The sequence below is a fragment of the Haemaphysalis longicornis genome, unplaced genomic scaffold (assembly GCF_048455015.1).
Source record: "Haemaphysalis longicornis isolate Haplotype H1 unplaced genomic scaffold, Haemaphysalis longicornis Haplotype H1 scaffold_2, whole genome shotgun sequence".
NCBI classification, from domain to species: Eukaryota; Metazoa; Arthropoda; class Arachnida; order Ixodida; family Ixodidae; genus Haemaphysalis; species Haemaphysalis longicornis.
The window spans coordinates 13,968,448-13,991,591 of NW_027526295.1; the positions used below are offsets into that span (position 1 = coordinate 13,968,448).

The following is a 23,144-nucleotide window of genomic DNA, read 5'->3' on the forward strand; positions in this document are numbered from 1 at the left end:
AATTGACAAGAGAGAGACAGAGAGAGAAATCACTTTATTTTCCAAGCAAGTTGGCTAGGAACGCTTGGCGGCTGCCGGCCGAAGGCTGGCAGCGTCGGTGGCAGCTCGGTCAACCAGAAGTAGCTGCACCCCCGGTTGCGAGCTGCCCAGCGCGTCCTCCCACTGCTCGACGCTGGAGATGGGGGGAGTGGGTTAAGAGGGCAGGCCCATATGTGGGTTAGAGTGTCCAGGGAGTAACAGAGGTGACAGTTAGGTGAAGGGAACTCAGAGGGATAGATTTTGTGGAGGAGGGACCGACTGGCGAGGGAGTTTGTCTGAAGAAGTCGCCATAGGCGCTCCTGATCGTTGGTGAGGGATGTGTGGCCAGGAGGATAGCGGCGGCGGGAGAGGCGTTAATGCTCCGTGACCTGTTCGTACGAGAGCAGTCGATCGCGGGCCGACCGAGCACCATGGTAGGGAGCAGGAACGAGCCCAGCACGGCTGCTGAGTTCTCGTGCTGCTTTGTGGGCCCCCTCGTTGCCTCCCACCCCAGTGTGGGCCGGAGTCCAGACGATGTCGATTGGTTGATGAGGGGGAATTTTGAGTGCCGTAGCCGAAATGCTACCGCGAATGAAGTTTTGAACGGCCGTCTTCGAATCAGTGATTATAATGTGTGGTTGCGGCCTAGTGATAAGGGCCAGGGCCATTGCCGCCTCTTCCGCCGTTGCGGGGTAAGGTGTCCGTCCGTACGGTAAGGGAAGTGACTGGGGGAGAGTTGGGGTGAGTGACCACTGCGAGAGCAAATCCTTCCGCGTGTCGGTACTCCGCGGCGTCTACATACATGGTGGTGGGAGAGATGGGGTATTTATCTGAAAGGGCACGGGCGCGCTGGCACCTGCGCTCCGCGTGATGCACTGGGTGCATGTTGCGTGGGAGTGGACGTATGCAGAGGCAGTCTCGGATGTCTCGAGGCAACGAAGTTTCGTTCTATACCATTGCCGGGATGCCAATTCGTAAGCGGTGAAGAATGTGCCGCCCTGTGTAAGTGGTAGAGAGGCGGCGTAACTGGCCCCAATTGACAAGCAAAACGGCGCGAAAGTTAGACTCGTTAACTATAAGCTGTTCATCAACGATCATGCCTACACGTGGGACATTCAGTCTGATGTTCGTGTACAACTTCCACCTCGCCAAGGCACTGCCCCTAGTAAATCTGGCCGTCACGATTGACACTCAAAACCATCCGAACTAAGGATAATCAACGGAAATTCCCGAAGCGTTGTTAATAAAACCGAACCGCTGGAATGCTTATCTTTGCTACATTACCCACACTTGATTGCGGTGACAGAAACCTGGCTAAATAAAGATATAAGCAGTGATGAAGTTTTTCCGAAATCGTTTAACGTTCTTCGTAAAGACCGCGCGGCGAGGGGTGGGGGTGTGGCATTGCTAATAAAAGATACACGCAGATACGAGCCCTTGCCGTTAATCGACACGCATGAAAGTATGTGGTGCAAGCTTTTTGTGGGCGATGTCATCTTTGTAATTGGAGTAGTGCATCGGCCCCCCGGAAGTCCCATAGATTTTCTTACTCAGCTAGATGACCACTTATCAGAAGCTAACTAATTACAGAAGCAGAATTATTCTTACCGGGGACTTTATTTTATCTGATGTAAACTGGAATGCTAGGATTGCGGGGCCCGCAGATCGGATGCACGCTGGCACTATGCTAGAGATAATGGCCAAACATAGCCTAATTCAAGTTGTAAACGGGCCGACCCGAATACAGGTACAATGGCAGACTACCCTTGACCTATTATTCTTATCAGATGAAACGTTCGGGTATGAAGTCGACATCAAAGACGGAATTTCTGATCATAAAGTTGTAGTAGCTAGACTCAGAATTAAACATAAAACAAGCAAAGTCAAAACTCCAACTTCGAACGTTTATGATTTCGAAAATGCCGATGACATATCAATCCTCCATTACCTTGAATTGGCTCTTGACAGAATGCCGCAGGAAGATGATGTAAATTCGCTCTGGGCGTACTTCAGATCTGTCGTTTGCCACTGCCTTTCCCGATTTGTGCCCCAAAACGTAAGCGTGTTAAAAAAGCCAACCCCTGGATAACGCGAAATCTCATTCATACAAAAGGCGGCCAAAACGCGTGCGAAAAAAAACCTACGAAAAATCGTACGTTGATAACATAGCTTAGCGCCGTAGTGCGAAAAGAGTTGAAGGAGGCTAAAACTCAATTCTTCCGTAATACATTGACCAAATATATAAAAGATTCGCCTCAGAAATTTTGACGGTACCTATCTGGTAATCAACCCTCAATAACAATAATAATAACAATAATAATAATAATACGTTATTTTCAGCAAAAAGAGAAACTGTACAGAAGTCAGGCCTACCAAAGCCTCATAGGGCTTGAACGGCAGTGCCTGGCAGAGCGGACAAACATGCTACATAAAGAAAACTAATATAACAGAAATCTGTAGCTAACTAGCAAACAAACATAACACTGTTTACTGGGCCGTCAATGAGGTAAACATCACCAGAATACTGAAAGGACTTATACAATATAATGTCTTAATGCTTTCCTTAGTTTATACTAAGTTTGAAAATAGAGGTAGTTTGGAGGAAGTTGATTGAAGGCATGGGGCACATAATAAATTCGCTTCTTTTCACGTATCTCGTGGCGCATCTAGGTATCAGATACGGTTCTTTAGGGCGGAGGCAGCGCGTCGGAATGTACGGAGTCTTAAAACTACTACTCCAGTAATGCTTCAATACAATGGTTTGTAGCAACAGAGAGTCGAAATTTTGCATAGATAACATGGCAGATATGTTAACATATGTTAAAATAAACTCAGTTTTAGTGAATGGGAACATTCGTAGTCAGCTGACGGACATTGCGCAGGCTTTCAACAATTTTTTCGGGTCCGTTTTCACTGCGCAGGCGACTATGAATTTCGCGGAAGAGCAAACCGGGGATTTAAGTGATAGTGTTGTTGTGTTGCAAGAAGGTGTGCGTGCGTTGCTTGTAAACTTAGATGTAAATAAATCATGCGGGCCTGATATGATACCAAATGCATTTCTCAAGCGATATTGGGAATGGGTGTCCTATTTTCTTGTTAGAATTTTCAACGTGTCGTTGCAGAAAGCCGTTGTACCGAGTGAATGGCTTCTGGCGAGAATAGTGCCGATATTTAAAACAGGATACCAGCCTCGTTCCCTACCACGGCGCCAGGTCAGCCAGGGATCACCTAATCACGTACCATGATATCACTGCGCATTACCGCCTCGCTCGCCGTCAATACCCTCCTGCCCACCCTGAGCTGACCAACGATCAGGAGCGCTTCTGGCGACTCCTGCAGACGCACTCTTTGGCCTGCCGAGCACTTCTGCACCGAATTCACCCCTCGCAATTCCCATCGCCAAATTGTCCACTCTGCGGTGACCTAGCCACGTTGGTTCATTCCATGTGGGCCTGTCCTCAAGACCCCTTTCCACCCGTAGTTAATGAAGAGCAGTGGGAGGAAGCGCTGGGCAGCTCGGACCCAGAGGTCCAGATACTTCTGGTCACCCGTGCTGCCAACGTCGCTGCCGGCCTCAAACCGGCGGCCACACCGCTTCCGTAAACCAGCCTAAGGCTCAATAAAGTGATTCCTCCTCCTCCTCCTCCGACTGCATGTGGAAAATTACCGCCCAATTTCGATTACGTGTGCAGCATGCAAAATGTTAGAGCACATAATCAGTAAATACATTGAAAACAACAACCTTTATTATTCGAAATAGCATGGGTTTCGCAGGCGGCTCTCAACTGTAACACAATTATTTGAAATTTCGCATTGCATCGCCGAAGCCATCAACTCGAAAGAGCAGATTGACGCAGTTTCGATTGATCTTTCGAAAGCCTTTGACAGAGTTTGCCATGTGAAACTTATTAATAAGTTGTATGATTTCGGTATTAATCCGGGGATTATTCGTTGGATTCAGGCCTACTTACATAACAGGCAACAGTTTGATGAAATTGCTGGCGAACGGTCATCCAGTTTACCCGTAACATCCGGAGTAACTCAATGGTCTGTTTTGGGGCCTATTTTATATCTTTTGTATGTCAACGACATCGCGAACTCTGTGCTTCCATCTATTGAAGTGAGATTATTCGCTGACGACTGTTTGCTGTTTTGTCGCGTAAGGAGCGTTCGGGATCAGGAACTGTTGAATGGTTCTTTGAAAGTTGTGCATGATTGGTGTGTGCAGTGGAATATGCAGATAAATTATGGAAAAAAGTGTTTGTATAACAGTTACACAGAAGAAGTTCCCTTTGAATATTAACTATGCCATAAATAATACAGATATTAAGCGAACGAGTAAGCTAAGATACCTTGGTCTCACAATTGCTGCAAATTTGCATTGGAATGAGCATATTGATCATATATGTGATACTGCCCAAAAAAAGCTAGGTTTTCTGAGACGAAGGCTCAGAGATACAACTGCGGAGGTTAAGCTGATGGCGTACAAAACGTTCCTGCGGCCAACTCTCGAATATGGAAGTATAATGTGGGACCCATATCAGCAGTATCAAATAACTGAGCTTGAGCGAGTTCAACGAATAGCTGCCAGGTTTATTTATGCAGAATATCGCAGAAATCAGTTGGCACGGCCTTACTTGCCAAGGCAGAACTTCCGTTGCTGGCCTCGCGTAGAAACATGGCAAGTCTTAAATTCTTTCTCGAACTGTACAACAGCAAACTTACGTCCTCAGTTATATCTGCAAATTCCAACACGAGTCTCTCCTCGGATCAATCATCCGTACGCTGTTTTGCCTTATTCTCCAAGGGTTAATATTTTAAGCATTCTTTTTTTGTCAAAACTATTGTAGACTGGAATAACCTTGACCCGCGAGTGTTTGTGGAACCAAATACCACTGATAGCTTTGTCAAACACTTGAAAATGTTTCTAATATATTATGAGTTCTTTTCTTGTCCTTCGTTTGCACTGTGACTTGAGCAGTTTTTGTGCGTGTGAATGTTGTTTATGATGTACTTGCCCACTCCTGTAACAGCCCGTAAGAGCTAACAGTATCTGAAATAAATAAAAACTGCATCACGGTAAAAGTAGCGTAGACGAAGTACCTATTTTCCCCCAGACTGTAGCCATTTATACACTCCCATAAAGCACTTAATATTGCGCACGTTCTGCACCACGGCGACATGGTACTACATACTACACCACAGCGAGTTGACCAAACACCGCCGTGTCTGCGACGCTTTGTACACGGAATGCACAACGTGTAATAGCCTACAAAAGCACCATGAATTCTTCAGCACTATAGCAGTTAAGGCTTCGCCCGAACGGCAGATGGGGAATTCAAGTCATTTGTGATTTTATACTGCACGCCTCAAATGAGCGAAATACGGTGCTCATGAAAGCAATTTGAGCGCCACAGCCAACCTGCTGAGAAGGGGTTAATGCAATTTCTTTTTTTCCTTGAGATATCCTTCTCTCGACATTTTAATGCTTTGTACGGCGTTGCAAAGAAGAGTATTTTGTTTTCTGTCAGAGGACATCACTAATAATACGCCTTAAAGGGACCCTGAAATGAACTTGTCAAGCTCCCGGTTTTGCTTGTACTGCGTAGACTAGCTAAAATTGACACACATTTCATCGTTTATCCGGTTGATAAGTCGGTAATTATTTTATAAAGCGCGAAAGAAGAAAAATGCTCGGTTGTCCTTCTTCCGTACCCCTCCTGGGGGCTCCAGAACTTCTCTTTGCAGCAGCAACATCGCGTCTTGGGTCCCCAGGCGCGACCGGAAGCCCAGCATGGCGTCCCTGTAGTGGTCGCCATCCTCCAAGTAACGCTGCCACCGGGTGTTGAGGACGTGTTCCAGCACCTTGCCCACGCAAGACGTGAGCGAGATGGGACGCAGGCCCTCTATCCCCGGCGGCTTGTTTGGTTTCGGGAGCAGGATCGTCTTGGCCGTCTTCCACTGCGGAGGGAGCCGGCCACTGTTCCAGCACTTGTTGTAATATCTCGTTAGCGACGAGACGGCCGCGTCGCTGATGTTTCGCAGCGCCTTATTCGTGACTTTATCGGGTCCACCGGCAGACCGGCAGTTCAGTGCCTGCGTCGCCTGCCTCACCTCCCACTCTTCGATGTCGCGATCGAGGGTCGGGTTGGGGGCGCCCGCGTACTCCGGGTGTTCCTCGTGCGGGGTCGACGGAAGGTACTTGTCATTTAGTCTCCGGTGCATCTCCTCTTCGCCCAGCTGGCCGGCCGCGGCGTGGAGGATCTGCGCCATCCGATGTCTCTGGTGTTCCTTGCTTTGGGTCTCGTCCATGAGGTGACGTACGAGTTTCCACGTCCCACTACGATGGAGTTGGCCGTCCGCCTCGCTGCACAGCGCGAACCACTGCTGCGCGCACAGCTGGCGACTGTAGCGTTCGAGCTCGCGACCGAGAGCCGCCACCCGCTTGCGCAGCGTGCGGTTGTGACGCTGGCGCTTCCACCTGCGTTGTAACGATCGTCGCGCTTCTATGAGATGTGCGAGGCGCGGGTCCACCCTGTCCGCCTCCTGCGGAACCTCGACTTCGGTCGTCGCATCCTTGGCGGCGGCGACCAGGTTGGCCGCCCACCGGTCGACGTCCTCGATCTCTCCCAGATCTGTCTCTCGGAACTTGTGCCAGTCCGTGAGGTTCTGCCTGGTTTTCTTGTTGACTTCGCCGCCCGCCCGCGCGTGGCCGAGCGGGATCGTCACCTCGATAATGTAGTGGTCGCTGCCCAGGTTGCAACCCGTGTTCCGCCACCGCGCCGTCCCGCCGCGAGGCAGGAGCGCGAAGGCGAGATCGGGGTTGGTGTCCCGGGCAGTCGACGTTCCGATGCGCGTTGGTTGCGTCGGATTGGGGAGTAGCTCGAAGTCCGCCTCGCCGGCGTCCTCCAACAAGTAACGTCCCTTCACCGTGGTGCGTGTATATCCCAGTTCTTCGTGCTGTGCATTGAAGTCCCCGCACGCCACCGCCGCCGCGTTCGCCCCGTGGGCCGCGTCGCGGATCTTGTGCAGTAATGTTTTGAAGAGCTGTTTTCCGTGCTGTGGGTTACTATATACATTTGCCACAAACACCGTGGTCGAGTGTTTCTTCTTATTCCGTCCCTTCTTGCCCGCAATCACCAGTTCCGTGACGCAGAGTTCGATGGCGGAGTCTGTTGCCCAGGAACTTTTCGTGGTTGACGCTCGTGATTCCCTTGCGGACGAACGTGCACACGCCCTGCGCCGCGCCCTTCCCACAGGTCCGGGCGCTGGGCGGACAGGCGTATGCACGGTAGACGGGCAAAGTCGTCACTTTCGGGTCCTCGGCGTGTGTTTCCTGGACCGCTATCACGTCGGGAAGCTCCCTTGGGTCAAGCGATCGCAGGTGTTGTTGCAGCACTGCCTTGCGGCACCGGTACCCGTTTGCGTTCCAGTGCCACACCACCAATTGATCTCCTTGGGGCCCTCTATCCATGACGCGGCGAAGCTTCCGGTGGCGTTTGGGTTCCTTGGCCGGCGGCGTTCATCCAGCCCATCATGAACTGTTTCAACTCTTCCACGATGGAGTGCTGCATCTCCGACATCTCCTGGCGGAGCTCGGCGAATCCCTTCTCCATGCGGACCTCGAGGCGACCCACTCTCTCGTCGATCCGGGTAACCTTCTCGTTCAGGGTCCTGATCTCACGGTCGTGCTTGTCCAGTCTCTTGTTGATTTGGCGTATGCGGATCGCGTGGTTGATGCCGTCGACCGCGGGGCGGCTGGGCGTCGAGGCCGTGGCGTCTTCGTTCATGATCGTAGGGCCGTCTTCCTCGTTGTCTGAGTCTATGATGGCGGCTCGTCTTCGCACCTTGGGCGGGGGTGGCTTCGCTTTCGTAGTCACCGGCAGCGGCGGCGTCGGCGACCGACCGGCGGGCTTGGCGCCCAGCGCCGTGAAAGTCGCGGGCTGGGGCGTCGCACCAAACGACCACGTGGCCGGCGCCTGCTGCTGGGCAGTCGTTCACTTGTTGATGACTTGATGTTGTTGCTGCTTGTTGATGATGACTTGTTGATGTTGCTGCTTGATCGTCTCTTGCAGCAGTTTGATAGTGCTCTCCAACTGCGACATCTTGGACGTCATCGGATCGTCCTGCTTCCTTGCCGGCGTGCGCGAGCGTCTGCGCTGCTGCTGCGCTCCGCTCCCGCCGCCAGCGCCGCCGCCGCCGCACGTGGCGACCGCAACCCACGACTTCCGGCCGACGTCACGCGACTGGCTCCTCTGCCTATCGCCGCTCTTCCCGCGCTCGCGGCTCTTGCTGCGGCTCTCGTGACGCGTTTCTTGTTCTCCAAGCTTCGGGAACTCTCCATTTCCAGGAAAGCGGACCTTGCCTCTCTGGCCGGATTTTGCCGCCTTTTCCGCCGCCATCTTGCGCTCTTGTTCGCGCTGGCGGACCAGGAAGGGAGTCTTGTACTTATTTCGACAGTTACCGGTGCCCGAAGCGTGCGGGCCGCCGCATAACTTGCAACGGGGTCGGCATTCATTTTCGTGGTTCGGCCCTGGGTTGGGCTTTCCACACGCGAAGCAAATTTTGGCGTCCGGCCGCGGGCAGACATCTTTGCGGTGTCCAAGTTGCCCGCACGTCCGGCACACTTCCTTGTGTTCCTTATAGAGCCTGCACCGCACAGACAGGCCCGCGAAATTTACATGCGACGGGACTTTGACCCCCTGAAACAGCACAATGACTGCCCGGGAGTCGCCGATCCTGTGCGCCGCGATAACCGTGGGGTTGTGGTCATGCACAACACATTCTGTGATTTCTTCTGACGAATAGGCCTGGAAGATATTCCCAATTACTCCCTTTGTAGTGTTTTCGGGTGCGTCCCTATAAGCAAAAACCTCGTAGTTCCGACCCCCGAGAGAAATCTCTCTTACTCGGTCGTACTTCCCGGCACGTTCTTCGCTGGGAGTACTGATCACCAGGATATTTTGACCGACGTTCGGGCACGCGGTGTCCGTTCGAAATGCACTCAACTCTATCCTGGCCGCCGCGGCCACTGCCCTAATCAATTCGAGCGGGTCCGACTTGCCTACTAGCAGCCCGCCACGAGGCCTAACGACCACCTTGTGCTCGCCCTGCGACACGTTGGGCATGCGTGCCGCTCTCGCGAAAGCCGCGTTAACCTTTTGGGTGAATTGCGCCCTCGTAGGTTGGGATGAGGTTCGCTTACCGGGCTGTCGGGCCTGCTGCTGGGGCTCGACTTGCTGCCTTCTGGTGGGGCGACCGCGACGAGTCGCAATCACCCATCCGGCGTGGCTCTCCGACGACTCGTCGAGCGGCGTGCCGTTGACTGCAATCACCGTGCGGCCCGAGCCGCGATCCAAAAATTCACTTCGGTCCCCGGACGGGGTGACGTCCATGGCCGACGAAGGTCCCGGCGACGACATTTCGCACGCAGCGAAGCCGACGGCGCTGTCCGAGGCGGCCGGAGCCGCCGCTAAGCCTAGCTGGCCGGTTAGGCCTAGCTGACTCGCCACGCTGAATTCAGAACTATGGGCGTAAAATGCCCAAAAATGCTCCGATTTTCAAAATTCTTTCAGTCGATCGAACCTAAGATCTAACTGAAACTCTACACACCTTTTCGGTCGAGTTGGGGCAAGATGGGCCGCCGAAAATCTTCATTCCGCATGGAGCCGACGTGAGGTGCGTCCGATCGCTCCGAACGCTCGCCGCGCCTCCCCAGCGTCTGGCGAAGGGAGAAGTGGAGTACGACACGTGCGGCTGCAGCGTCATCTCTCACTCTGCCTTTCCAACGCATGTTTCATGTGTAGCCACCAAGGAGCACCCTCCCCTTGACACTTTCCCCGGACGCTGTTCCGTTCTCCGCTATCAAAACCATAAGAAGTTTGCGCGGGAGGTTGATTCACGATATGCAACAAAATGCTCGCTGCTCCCTTGCGTGGGCTAATCCAAACCATGTGACGTTTGCGCGGGTGGTTCATAGACGATTTGCAACATGCTGGCCCGCGGCGTAAGCGCACTTAGAGGTAGCAGCAGAGTAGCGCACGCCGCCGTACGTTCGCTGATCACGCAAACACTTCCTGAGATGCAGCAGAAATGCGCCGTGACCGAGAAGACTGCAGCTTGCGCTGCGCACAAATTTCATATTAAAGACTGTTGTGTATTTTAGGGGCGAAGCTCCTAAAGCCATGGGTCTGTCCATCCCTAGTGTCTCGTGGTACGTGACCGCCGCATGCTTTCGGAGATGTCGCAAAGTGGGGCCGCGATGCACGCGCAAGAACCGGCTGCAACCGGCAGCACAAACTCGGCACCGGGAGCGCGAGCTTGTCTGTGTTCGCCAACGGAGGCGCGAGCGCACGTGCACTGCGAGGGGGAGGGAGATCACGCAAGAGATCACGCCACGAACGCAGGCAGTCGTTCTCGGAGATCGAACGAGACGCAAGGACCTTTGCTCGTTTCCTCTTGTCTTGTTCGGGCACAAGTTCGCCCTAAATAAAAGTTCTTTCTTTACCGTTGTGTCCCATCCTACGTGACAAATTGTGGTGGAGGTGCGGGGTAGTCCTCGATGGCGCGGGGTCTTTCACCAGGTCTGGGCCTGGGAGCATTGACTCCGAAAATAAAAGTTGATTTGTACAATGTACGCACACAGTCTTACGTCTTTCTTAATGATGCAATGGGCGAACTTTCACGGGAGAGTTACGGTTACCGATGATCTCCCCCTCTCGAGCTTCGCCCCACTTATCATCATTCATTCCGTGGATATGGCGTGATTTTTTTTTTATCCATCCGTGCTTCTATTTATTTTTCACAATTATCTGATAACCGCACGACCGCCGTTAGCTGCCCACTGCGCAACTTGCCAAAGGGTCATCGGCGGAGGGAGGCGAGGGGGAAAATAGTTGTGGAAGAGGTGCCAGCGGTGGTGAGGAGGAGCCGCGGAGTGGCGCCGAGTAAATCGATGACACCGGAATGAAAACCACGGGGTTAGAGACATATACTGCTTTGCAGTAAAAGTTTTTTGCATTTGGCGGGATACACATATTCATTACGTGTTTTAAAACATTGCTTTTCTGGTGGCCTAAGTGAGGCTGGAGATAAATAGGCACCCGGGATAGACTTTGCACAAGGGTGCTCGTCATAGTCTTCCTTGATATTCTGAACAGATATTCCAAGGAAAACTGCGCGGTAAGAAAGTTAAAAGATTCGACGACCTCCTTGAGAAATCCCCATGGAGGCTTCGTATTAACTTCGCCCGTACATATAAGCAATAAAGCCAGCGCTGCCAGCGCTGGAAATATATGGCATATAATGTATAACCAGTGTACACTTTTATTTCGTTTTAGCATTTCAAGCAGGTTAGGTGACTATTTGTTGTATAGAGCTCGTGAAGTAAGCGTCCCCCAAATTTCTACAATATCTCATGTCTAGCAATTGCATTTCTTAGACGGAAAAGCGTTCGCAGATGTGTGGTCGTGCTGCTGACCGCTGTGCTTGTTCTTCCAGCTTCGTACTTCGTGCTACGTACTCTCTAGTTTTACGCTGTACTATAAAAGCATCGGTTGATTTTATTTCCTTAGTATCTATCAATATAGGTACTAAGCTTACTTACTCACTTACTTCGCTTACTTTTCACCCGCCTTCAAGTGGCCTTAGATTTTCCTACTAGCGCACCAGTCAGTGAAGCGTCGCATGTGCGCTTGTGCAGCGCTTGTGTGGAGCGACCTTGACTTAGAGCTTGTTACAGTGTACAAACTAACAATGTAGAGAAGTGCACATTTTTTCATTCACAAACATGTCGTGGCTTTGTTTCGGGTTGGATGTTTATGGCGCAAGGCCAACTGGGGTAAAGAGCGAACTGAGCGAACGAATCGCGACCACCCGTCGGCGGCCGACGGGCAAAATACTTGATCGTTTCGGCGAAAGCAGACAAGTACTTGCCACATCACTAAGCTTGCCACATCACTTGCGACGGAAAAAAATCTACTGGTGGTTATTAGGCAGGTGTGCTACGTTCTTACAGTCTGCCATGTCCCGGCGAGGAAGCCGGACCTCATAATGTGGCTTTACAGGAACCGCACCCGAAATGGGACGTGTGTCACAGAACAGCCACCGCCAAAAAATGGTGTATGTAGGTGAACCCATGTCAAATACTTTCCGTTCCTCTTCTTCTAATGGAAATAAGGACAGATGGGGAATCACCACAAAAAGACAGGCCATCCCAGATGAAAGCTGGTCAGATTATATCATCTCGGTCTTTTTTCGAATAAGCACTCGGAGAAAAGTGGACCCAAATATTTTATTCCACTCTGCTTACATCGTCATACCGGCGCACGTCTTGTGAGGGGAATGGAAAGGGCCGATAAGGGAGCCAATGAGCCAATGCGCTGTTATTTTCCTGTGAAACTGAAGGCGCAAGCGGTTTGTGTCCGACACACTGTAATCATTTCAACGTGTTAATCAATTTCTACGGAAATAAAATAAATAGGCGTATGCGAGAATTCGAACCGATTTGCGTCTGTAATTTTTCTTCCGGCATTTGACAGCAGCGCCCTTCGCCGGATTCCGATTGTTTGGTTCAGTGTCTCCCGTTGAAAACGCCGCTGCTTACGCCTATTCAACATCCCAGTTTACATCCTAGTTTACACCCTAGTCAACATCCGAGCTCACCAGACACGGTCGCCAGCCGTGCCCACAACTGACGCCATCACCCCGAAGCGCTCGTCCTACCGGAACTGATGCCTGCGCCGGCAGTGTGTCATCTAACTACAAAACTCACCCAAAATTTCTTTAGGCAATGAAAAATAAAACAAAAAGTGGCTCCAATTTATGCTGTGAAGGTGGTTGGACTGCGAAAATTGCACGTATACTTGCAAATCACTTTCCCGATCTCCTGCGGCCTGGTCACCACCGCCAGCTCTGCCTGCCAAACGATGCAGGCTGCCACGCTGCCAAGTGCCGGCGCCGCCTGGCGCTCGCAGAATGTACGCATCGAAACACTGAAAACTGCCACATTCTCGCGCAAACACAGCAATACCCCGCCGCCGCGCGCTGTCGCGGCCACATCTTAAGGCACACGACCGTTGATGTCCCTTGTCTTGTTTACCGTTGTGTCTGTGCCAATAGTTCGTTAGAGTCGCATACTCAGTGGCGCGATCTCAATGTTCAGGGAAATCCTTCAGCAAACAAATGCAGCCGTAATAATTGCAGAATGTATAACCAGTGACGGTGTGGACGCTCTCGCTCGCTCTGCGCTCAATCGTGTTCGCTAGCACGTATGTTTTGTGTTCAGTTTTGCTTGTCTGCGGCCGGCACTAACCTCCCCTGCTTCTGCGTAGGTACAGCGTGATACTTGGAAATGCCCACGGGTTCAAGTTGCCAAATGGCAGGTACGACGGGCTTTTCGGCCAGCTGCAAAGGGAGGTAAGTTGAGCATCCTGTGACAGCCGACGTTTAGTGCGAAGGCAGCACTCGACCAAGGAAACCGAATCGCGTTCCCACGAAGCCTCTTCTGGGCTGGCAAACAGGAAACAAACGCTCCGGGGATTCCATCGAACAGGAGTCCTCTTGGTTGCAAAGTTGATGCCTTACCCACGATGCGAGACCGATTTATTTTATGATATTTAATGCACGTACATGGAATGATGCGCAAAGCGACTGATCACAAGTCGCAGAGCAGTGGTCACAAAGGGAAACGGGGCAGATGGAATTAGGCAAACAGATCGAACAGTGCCATTATTGCCCGCTTGTAAGGGGGCAAATGAGGACCACCAATGCAGGACGGGATGCTGAGGAGGTGTGAAATCATTTTGGTGGTTGTCACCCTTTATACTTTGGGCGTCACTCTTTGCTTGAATATTTGTGCCACTACAATGCGACTTTGTGCCTCTCCAACATGCACATTTTGCATGAAGTGAACCATCAGCATTAAAAACAAAAACGGGTTATTAGGCACATCATCACAGGTATAGCTACAAGGTTTCGGGGACTTTCCGGGTGTAAAGTAAAGGTAATTTTCAATGGTCATTTAAAGACATCACATAACAGTATTGCATCTTTGCCGTCTCTAAAACAGTGCCACGAAAAGGCCAAAAGCGACACATGTCGCCCCAGTGGACTTGTGCCAGGAGCCTCAGTTCTCGAGCACAGACGGGCCTAAAAAGGCTATCCTGCGTCATTTGCTCCGTAGAAGAAGACCGTACGCAGAACGTCCTTTGGAATCATTGAATGGGAAGCCATGTCGGTGAGCAATTAGTGAAACATACTACATCAATTTTACGGCGGACGCCTCAAGTGCCGCGTTCTGCGAAAAAAGCGTCCTAGTTGTTGTCACGTGAAAAAAAAAAAAAAAAAAAGACCGCCGCTCTGAAGACTCAATCAAAAGCCCACTTGAGTTCGAGTCTGTACAGCAGAAGTTCAGCGCGTTTTCACTGTGGTATCTCCGCACACTGCCAGGGGTGGAAGGAAAGTGAAAGCATCGCTGGCCACATGGCGCAAGCGGAAGTGCTGGCGCGTGAGCAGAGCCAAGCCGCGCAGAACTGCGACTCTGCAGGGGAAGCTGCGGCGTGTCACCAATGGGCCCGTCCAAATAATCCGCGTCAAAGGACGACCAAACGAATGCGCGCAAAGAGGCGTGAACACGGTGCGGCAGAAAAAAAGGCTGTCGAAGTAATCGCGCCAAAAGACGCAAGGACGAAGGAAGAAATGCAAATACGGTGTAGCAGCGAAGCAGATGGTAATAACGTAGAAAACTGGGTGGGTTGGGAAACTGTCGAATAAAAAAAAAAAAAAACAGCGCCAGAAAAGAGACAGGGGCAGAGGGAGGATGACCAAAGCTGCGCTGAACTTCCAACTGATTTCATTGCGAATGAACCACAATATATGAACACTCGCTCTATGTATTGTGGTTCATTCGCAATTAAATCAGTTAGAAGTTCGGTGCAGTCCTCGTCGTCCTCTCTCTGCCCCTGTCTCTTTCCTGCACTGTTTTTTCTTCGAAGTTGCAAAAGGGGCATTAAAGGGGGAGCAGGAGGGAATCGGCCTTATGAACACATTACGGTGCCGAGAATCTAAATACACCATTCTTGCAGCTAACGCTTGTATAAGGCAAAAAAAATTGTTGATGCCCCGTATGCAATTGGGCACCACGTTTTGCGACGTCACAAAAGTTGTGAACGACAGAAGCTCGTTGGAGAAAAAGGTTTTCCTCAAACAAACAATTCCTCAGTGGTTAAGAACGTGAAATGAATCCAAACCAAAATTCTCCATGAGCTTATTTATTTACTTAACAAAAAAACACAGACAACGCTTTTGTATCCATTGCGAGACAGTCTGCTACCCTCGCGCTTCAGCCAGCCAGCATGCTTTCAGTTTCGTTTTGGAAAAGCATCGGTGTGCAATGAGCAACCTCAATAATCTACGACGGTGAACGCCCGAGCTTCTGCAAGCCCTATCCCCGACAGGAAGCGAAAAACGAGATAAACTGCAGATAGTCAAAGATAAACCGCGTGAGCTTTTAATATTTCGCTCTCTGTGGGCGGATGTTGCTATCGGTAAAGGGTTACCCCGCACGGTTCGAACCTTATCGACCGTGAAAGGTCCATTGTGCAGGTGGTTAGCCTACCGATCCCAACTTGTGCTCTTCCGTTCGCCTCGAGCCGCTGTCAGTAATGAATCGGTAGATCGTGCGACAATTGTTGCTATATTTGGGCCCGGGTGAGCCTCTTCCACGAGGACTACTGGATGCCGGTGTCGGGAAGCCAGTTTGTGTTTCGCGCTATGTTCGCACGAGGAAGGAGAATATGAGACGCTCGCCAGACGAGGTAAGGTGAAGGCGGCCGCCTGAGCGACGCCTGGCTGGGCAGCCATGCCTGCACAATATCTGAAGCGGCGTTTGTCGCTTCTGAAGGGGATTCGCTCGCGGCTGGCTTCACGGGGTCCGGGTGTCCGGTGTAGGCGGGAACACCAGCCGCTCGAGCAACAAAGAGCATTTCTCCTCCTTCCGTCGGGGACAGATGATAAATGCCCAAGCCAGTCTCCTCGGCCAGAGAAACGTTTTCTAGAGTCGGCCATGGCTTAGAGACGCAAAAGCTACGGCTGCCGGCGTGGGGGCGCCTGGCACCAACGGTGTACGCATTAGGTAGGTCGCAGCGATGCCTCGCGTCTGATTTGTGACGCGATGGCTACGTCACGGAAAATGAAAGGAGACAGAAATGCGCCAGCTTTATTCTAAGCAAATAACGCATCCCTTCTCGTCGACCAAGAGCCGAGAGAGGTGCGAAACGAATAATCTTTAAGTCAAAACAAAATTTCATTCATCCTTTAGCGTCCCTTTAAAGGGAGAGACAACCGATTTTTGTCGAGTATATTTTCTCTCCCCCGAATGAAAGGGCATCACTTAAAACACTGTAAACCAAAGGGGTTTGGCTGATAGCGCCATAGAAATTTTGAAATCTCAGTTTTTAGATCCACCAGCCATGCGTGCCCCGCCAAGATGCACGCTGGCAACCATGACAGCGAGCCGTGCGGAAAAACACTTTTAAGTGCACGCGAGCTGAAGAAAAGGCATTTAAAGCCTTATCCCCGGTTGCAGTCTTTCATTATTTTTTAGGCACTTTTTCAATTGAAGCCGAGGGAGTTGGGTGGGCAGCTAGGGTAGTGTCGCCACCTTTTAAACTTCAGAAAGTTTAGCCCCAAATTAACATAATTTCCGCCTGGTTATTTTTTGGGGGAGAAGGATTTCTTCCGGACACCCCGCTATATAAAACGCCGGCTTGCATTCGAGCTAGAGGTCATGCAGTGCACAAAAACCGGTTGTCGACCCGCTTAGCTTGTATCGCCAGGCGCGTATAAGCAGACTTAAGGGTACGGAAGGATCATGTTGCGCGTCCAGCTCTATCCGAACACTGCAGGGTTTACCGGCGCAGAACCATGGGCGTAAAGACGAGGATTCCTTTATTAAATTTGTGCTCCCGACCACAGCGTGTTGCACGCCAAGGTAACAGCTCTTGCATGCATTGTGGCTAGTATTCGGAAAGAGCGATGATCCGCAGGTATGCGCAGTGTGCTTACAACGCGAGCTTTTCTGGAAAGTGGGAACTAAGCACTGATCAGTACTTATGGAGCAGACAGTCGTTATCCAGGGGAAAAGCGCCGTGGAAACTGCTGCAGTCTCTCTCTCAAATGGTTGGGTCATTTCTTACCTGTTCATCGATTCTTGCTGAGGGAAATCGAAGGCGTGATTAACCGGACAACAATAAAGAACGGCCAGCGGGAAAAGAGATGTGCCCTGGTTCGCTTCTGTCTCGCAGGAGGTGGACATGCTGTTCTTTCCGTACCCACTGAACGAGATCGTGATGGGCGACTTCCACGCCGTGCCGGTATTCCGATTCGACCCGGTTTCCATCATGAGCGGCGTGCGACGGCTGTACGTGGACGACGACTTCGCCATCCTCACAACCTTCGAACCCAACGTACGTGCGTCCTCACCGCATTGTCCCCGTATGCACGTGTTGGCACTTTTTTCACTACGTATACGCCACCTGCGTGCACCTTTACGAGGAAGAATTTATGGCCTGCTGCTACAGCAAGAGAGGCTGAAGACGTTCATTACCATACGGACGCCTGACGGGTCAAAAAATTCCGCCAGCGGCGCAATCTCGAACGCATCAGTTCTTCTTAGACCGGAAGCTTTCTTTTCGAAATTTCGGCTATTATAGAAACAATATTTGCACTACTCGAGACATGGAGCTTCTGCTCTCAATTCCAAGAAACCACTCACCCGCAAGGCAGCGCTAGGGTTTGAAAAAAAAAAAACCAAGGATTAACAGACGCGGATACTATTAACAGCAAACACAGCCGAGCGCCAAAGCAACATACCGTTGGAAAGTTGGAAGCATCAGTCTAGATAGCCGCGGATCAGAAGCAAATGGGCGAAAACTCGACTACTTGTCAGACAGTGCGATGGAGAGGGAGCACGCATGCGTCGCTCAGCCTGTTCAGGATATATGGAAGAAAATTATTAATTTAATCCTGCCAGCCTCTTTGTAAGAACAAGGCCAGTGGGTGTTCAGGAACATACATACAACAGTTAGCATTGGTCGGTAGATAATAAAACAGTAATGAAAAAGAAACACGTGCAAACGTTTGATAACATACGATTAGCAAGAAGTGCGACGAAATTAGGAAGGGTGCCCACAAGTAGGCTTAACGAACGAGATAGTGAAATACGGACTAACCAGAAGCTGCGCAATTTACGAAGAGCACTAGGAACGGAACAGCAATCCAAGCTAAGAATCACCAAACTAAAAATCACCAACGAGGAAGTTTGCAAGTGTGGGTACGTAGTATTTACATGCAAACAAGGAAGCATAAAAGGCGCGTTGGTATATTCGAATTTAAAAGAAAAACACATTATTACAGGAAAGTAAGAACGGCTTCTCAGCAAGTGCCCATGATCAATCTGCAAATGCGGGCTGTTCACGGTGCCCTGCACTTCACAAACATTTGAACCGCAAGTTGGTACGGGGAAATATTAGCGGCTGTGGATATAAAATCTCTTAACAAATCCGTTTTACAGACGCATACAAGCTATTCCACTCGCGGATAGCAACCGGGGAAAAATGATATTTGAAGGCGTCTTTGATGAATATTTCTCTTAAGAGTGTGCGGGTCTTCATCACAGGGATTCTGAAGAGCGGATAAACTTGCACGCGCCGATTTTATAATGATTGCGCAGTATCAGCTACTGCGAAACAGATATCTTAGATAGGCTTGGTTAGGCATGAATTCTAGTGTAAGAGGACCACAGGTCGATAGCATTTGAACCTTGCGGCTAGAATCTATACCTTTGCTAGAATTTAATGTTAGTAGCAGCATACGGAAACCAGGCTGTGTTGGTGTATTCTATAGTACTGGTATGATATATGTAGTGTAGACTGAAAGCTTAGTTGATTTTGGGTGCAAGCAACTTTCTCAAAGCTGCAGAATTAGTGTGGGCAATATGCAAGTGTTATTTAAAGGGACCCAGAAAAGCCTTCTGTAAAAGTTACAAAAGGTCTGTATTGTCGCGTAGCACCAATATAGCGATGCAATGCCGTTGGAATTATTGATCTACATTCAGTATTAGCTGCGCCAGAAGCAGTTAAATGCACCTCTCCCCACTTGCCGATGGACTCCTCCTCCCTCTCTTCTTCCTTCAAAGCAGCTGGAAACACTGGGAATAGCAATGTGACATCGCGACGCTCGACTTCTGCGCTAGGTACGTTCCTGCGCCTAGGCACGCGTCAATCGCCGCGGACCCGCCTTTGCCTCGGGATCGCGCAGGAACGAGGGAGAGCAGCCGGAAGCCAATAACAGTGACGCCGCCGGCGGCCGACCTCGCCGGCGATTGGGCGAATCAGGGGGCGCCTTCGCCGGTGCGTCGGCCGCGGTCGCCGTTGCGTCAGCCGCGGTCGGCTCGCTGCGGCGTCGCGCTCATCGGCTGAAAAAGGCGATCTTCAAAAATTGTTTACAAATTATCCGTACAACGTATGGGGCTCACACTTGGCTCAAAAATCTCCCGTTATGTGTTCTACCACCTGAATGCATTTGATTGACGCCTAATTATTTGTGTTCATTTGCTTTCAGTGTTGTAGGGGCAATTCATGGGCCTTGTGCGCTGGAGTTTGGTGGACATGCAGCGCCATCTCGTGCCCTCACGCCGAGGATAGCAAATAGTAGACGTCCGGTTGACGTTTGCATTGACTAGCAAAAGCGCGGTTGAGTTTTATTGATTTACAATGAATTTTAGCAATATTTATCGGTAACATAGTGGTAAAAACAGCGCTACAACTGGCTTTACTGGTCAAAGAAATCCCAAAAGCAGCGGTTTTTTTTCCTCCCGTAAACAACCGAGTGAGCTTCCGTGCGGGTACGGGTTGGCATTCTCATTCGCTCGGTTCTTTTGAAACAGCATCTTCTTCCGCGTAGCCCGCCATAGATGGATTCTCAAAACATCGAACCTTAATGTCACCCCTCGGGATAGCTGGACCATAGAGTTTCATACTAATATACACTATGGGGCTGATTGTGTGGCGTACACTCGTGATCATGGAGGAAGGAAAAGGTTAGGAGGGAGCATGACGTCAGGCGGCCCAGCTTTGGTGACGCCGCATTCTCATCTCCTCGGGCTCCTCCCGCGCAATGCATTATGGAAGATGCACCACTCTCAGACCCGCGGTAGCATTTAGTGGCTCTGGAAGGCTGCCGGGAGGTGGAGGCGAGTGGCGTTGCCGAAGGCGCCGTACGAGATTTTTCGCCAGCGTTGCGCTCCCACCCTCGTATCGTGGAAGTACTGTCGCTGTCCAAAGCGACATGAGACGTAGACCCCATGCTCAGGAAGCACCTTCACGAGCTGCGAGCCAAATTGACGCTTACCGCTTGAACCACGACCGGCTTTACTCGAACGCGCGCCGCTGTAAACATTCACAAGCACGGAGCGGCCTACGGGTGCGTGGTGTTTGCCAGGTGTGCTTTGACGATTGCGTTTGAAATTTTTCTGGGAGTTATCGCGCCACCTTCCCTTTACATCATAGCGCTGTAACAAGTGTCCCATCAGCTGATAGGTGGTGGGAAAAGCTTTGGTTTCGCTCGCGTGCGCATTTGCCTACGTTCGCCTTATCGGTGCTCAGGCATGGTGGAACGTTGTACGTGCCACAATTGTCGTGACGACGTCTGTGTTGCGTTGCTGTCTCGTTCAGTGCATTAGAAAACAAATGGTGCAGAACCACTGACGTTGGGTGTGGGCGCGGGAAGAACGGATCATTTTCCGCCTCGCGTCGCAGGTAGAACGTGGGCTGGTTGTCCGAGTACTGCTCAATCAGTGCGATAGGTATATGGGTAACGAACGCTAAATTACGCCTGGGAGGTGGAAAGATAAAATGACCAGAACCAAAAAAGTGAGGTGTGTTTTGTGAAATAAAATGTAGAGAGAGAGAGAGAGAGAGAGAGAGAGAGAGAGAGAGAGAGCGAATGCTCTTTAATGTGAACTGGTGAGGTCAGTCCTGCTAGGGACAAGGCTTGCTACACCAAATTGGGGGGGGGGGGGGGGGGGGGACTACTTTGATGAGTGGTGGATGTCAGACATTAGGTTTACAGCAGGCAGAAAACAAACATGAAACGTTAAAAAAAAGAAAAAAAGAAGGACAAGAAAAACAAGAGAATGCTGCCAACAGCGTCCGGTCATAAAAATACAATGGAAAAGAAAATCGTTAACGGAAACGCTGAAACAAAATGAAAAGTAAACGACTGGAAAAAAAAAGTAACAACACCAACCCTAGAAAAATAAATAGATGAAGGCCACATTGCGAAAGAGTAGATATCGTGACACATTTGCTCTGTCTGTGATCTAGAGAGATTTGTCCAATTCAGTCTCTCGTAGGAACTGGAGCAGAACTTTTGTACCTAGTACTATTGGCCCAGGGCCCAAGGAATTGAAAAAAGTTCGAGATTACCTCCATGACGTACACGAGAGGGGGAGCTCGCTGCAGTTTTTCGCGCAGCAGCGAATCGAGGGCAGACGCACAGCAAGTGATTTACAGTCTCGCGCACACCGCAAGCCCGGCACAGTGGGGAATCTTCCCAACCTATCTTAAACTTAAAGGAGTACTGACACGAAATTTCTCGCTTTCAGTTTTTGTGCTGTAAACAATACCTATTGGCCCAGTAATTACGAAAATCGAACCGAAAGCCGTCAGCCGCCAACACAGAATTAATTATAGCACATTTATTGCAACCAATTTCAAATTTGGTCGCCGCGCGGGAAAATGGCCGTTCGAAGGCCAGCTTGCGAGCAGGCCAGCCTTACGTCACGATCTCACCCGTGACGTCAGGGGCGTTTTTCTTTCCTCCATGCGTTCGCCGCATCGTCTGCTATGACTGCACATGGTCCGCGACTCGCCCGCGCAGTCGACATGTCGTCTGAATCGTCAGATTCGGATGAGTCACTGCCACCCGACAGACAGAACAACTTTATTTGGCCAGGCGATTAGGCCGGCGATGTCTTTGCCATCGTCCGCTTTTTAATATCACTGCGACTCGAACCGGTGCAGACCGTGATAGCAACAGCTTGTCGCCACTCTTCTAATCAATCTGATCACGAAAAAGAAGCTCCACATACGAGAAAGTAGATGTTAGTGTGTTGAAAATTGTGCTAGGAGTTGTTATCAGCGCTGAATTTAAAAGTGGCGTCCAGATATTTGCCGCGATGGTAAGCCTACGCTGACCGGAAGCGGAGGTTCGGCGCTCCGACCCAGCACTGCCGGCATCACGGTGCGGCGAGCGGCCGAAAGATGGCGCCACCTACGTGCTAGAATCAAAACAGGCCGCGGCAGATGTCTTGGTCACCGATCGCTGAAACGGAAATTATTGCCAAAATAAAGCTTCATATGCGAAAAAGGGAATGATAGTGTGGTGAAAAGTTGAGTAAGAGAAAGAAAAGGAGTATCTCCGGTATAAATAAAAAAATTTGACGCATGCGCACAGTGTTGGCATAAGTGGTGGATCATCTATATGTTTCCTTCTTCTTTGTTGAATAAACTTCAGTTGTTCGTAGCGCCTCATTCGTTCTGTCTGTTTTTTTTTCGCTCTACGTCTGTCCCTGGTGTTACAAAAAAGCGCTTTTCCAACCATGTACAACACCCTACTTCATGTAGAGGTGCGGGGGTGGTACCTTGAATAGGCCTAATTCCGGCTCAAACCCATCGCTGTAGTCTGTCCAAATGGTCTTTAAGTTAACACCTCTCTCGTGACCGGCAGAGCTGGAATTGTCTTGTGGTATCTAGAGGTATGTAGTGGTATGGTGTCTTGTGGTATCTAGTGGTATGGCCAAAGATATCATATTGTCGTCGGATATGCCGTCGGTAACGTGCACCTCAGAATCCCGAATAAGAACACCATTGCTCACGAGGAACAAACCTAAAATCGACTTGGTAGCGCCATGGACGCGTCTGGGTTCTTTGACCAGTAGACTTAGGTGGTGAAAAAGAAGCACTTGAACAAAACGCTCGGCATCTGTAGTAATGTTCTAGCCTACCCCACCCCTGACCCCATCCTGGGCAAACAATAAAGTTATTCCTCCTCCTGTAGTAATGCGT

General features: G+C 50.5%; 1 protein-coding gene across 1 annotated transcript in view; it reads left to right on the forward strand.

The window, feature by feature from the left end:
* The first annotated feature begins 9,653 nt into the window (after positions 1 to 9,653).
* The window catches only part of LOC144167834 (uncharacterized), a 50,260-nt gene continuing 36,769 nt past the window's right edge, over positions 9,654 to 23,144 (forward strand). The window contains exons 1-3 of the mRNA XM_077696994.1: positions 9,654 to 9,691; positions 13,350 to 13,434; positions 17,322 to 17,483. Coding sequence (XP_077553120.1) covers positions 9,654 to 9,691; positions 13,350 to 13,434; positions 17,322 to 17,483 — 285 coding nt within the window. The remainder of the gene's footprint in view (positions 9,692 to 13,349; positions 13,435 to 17,321; positions 17,484 to 23,144) is intronic.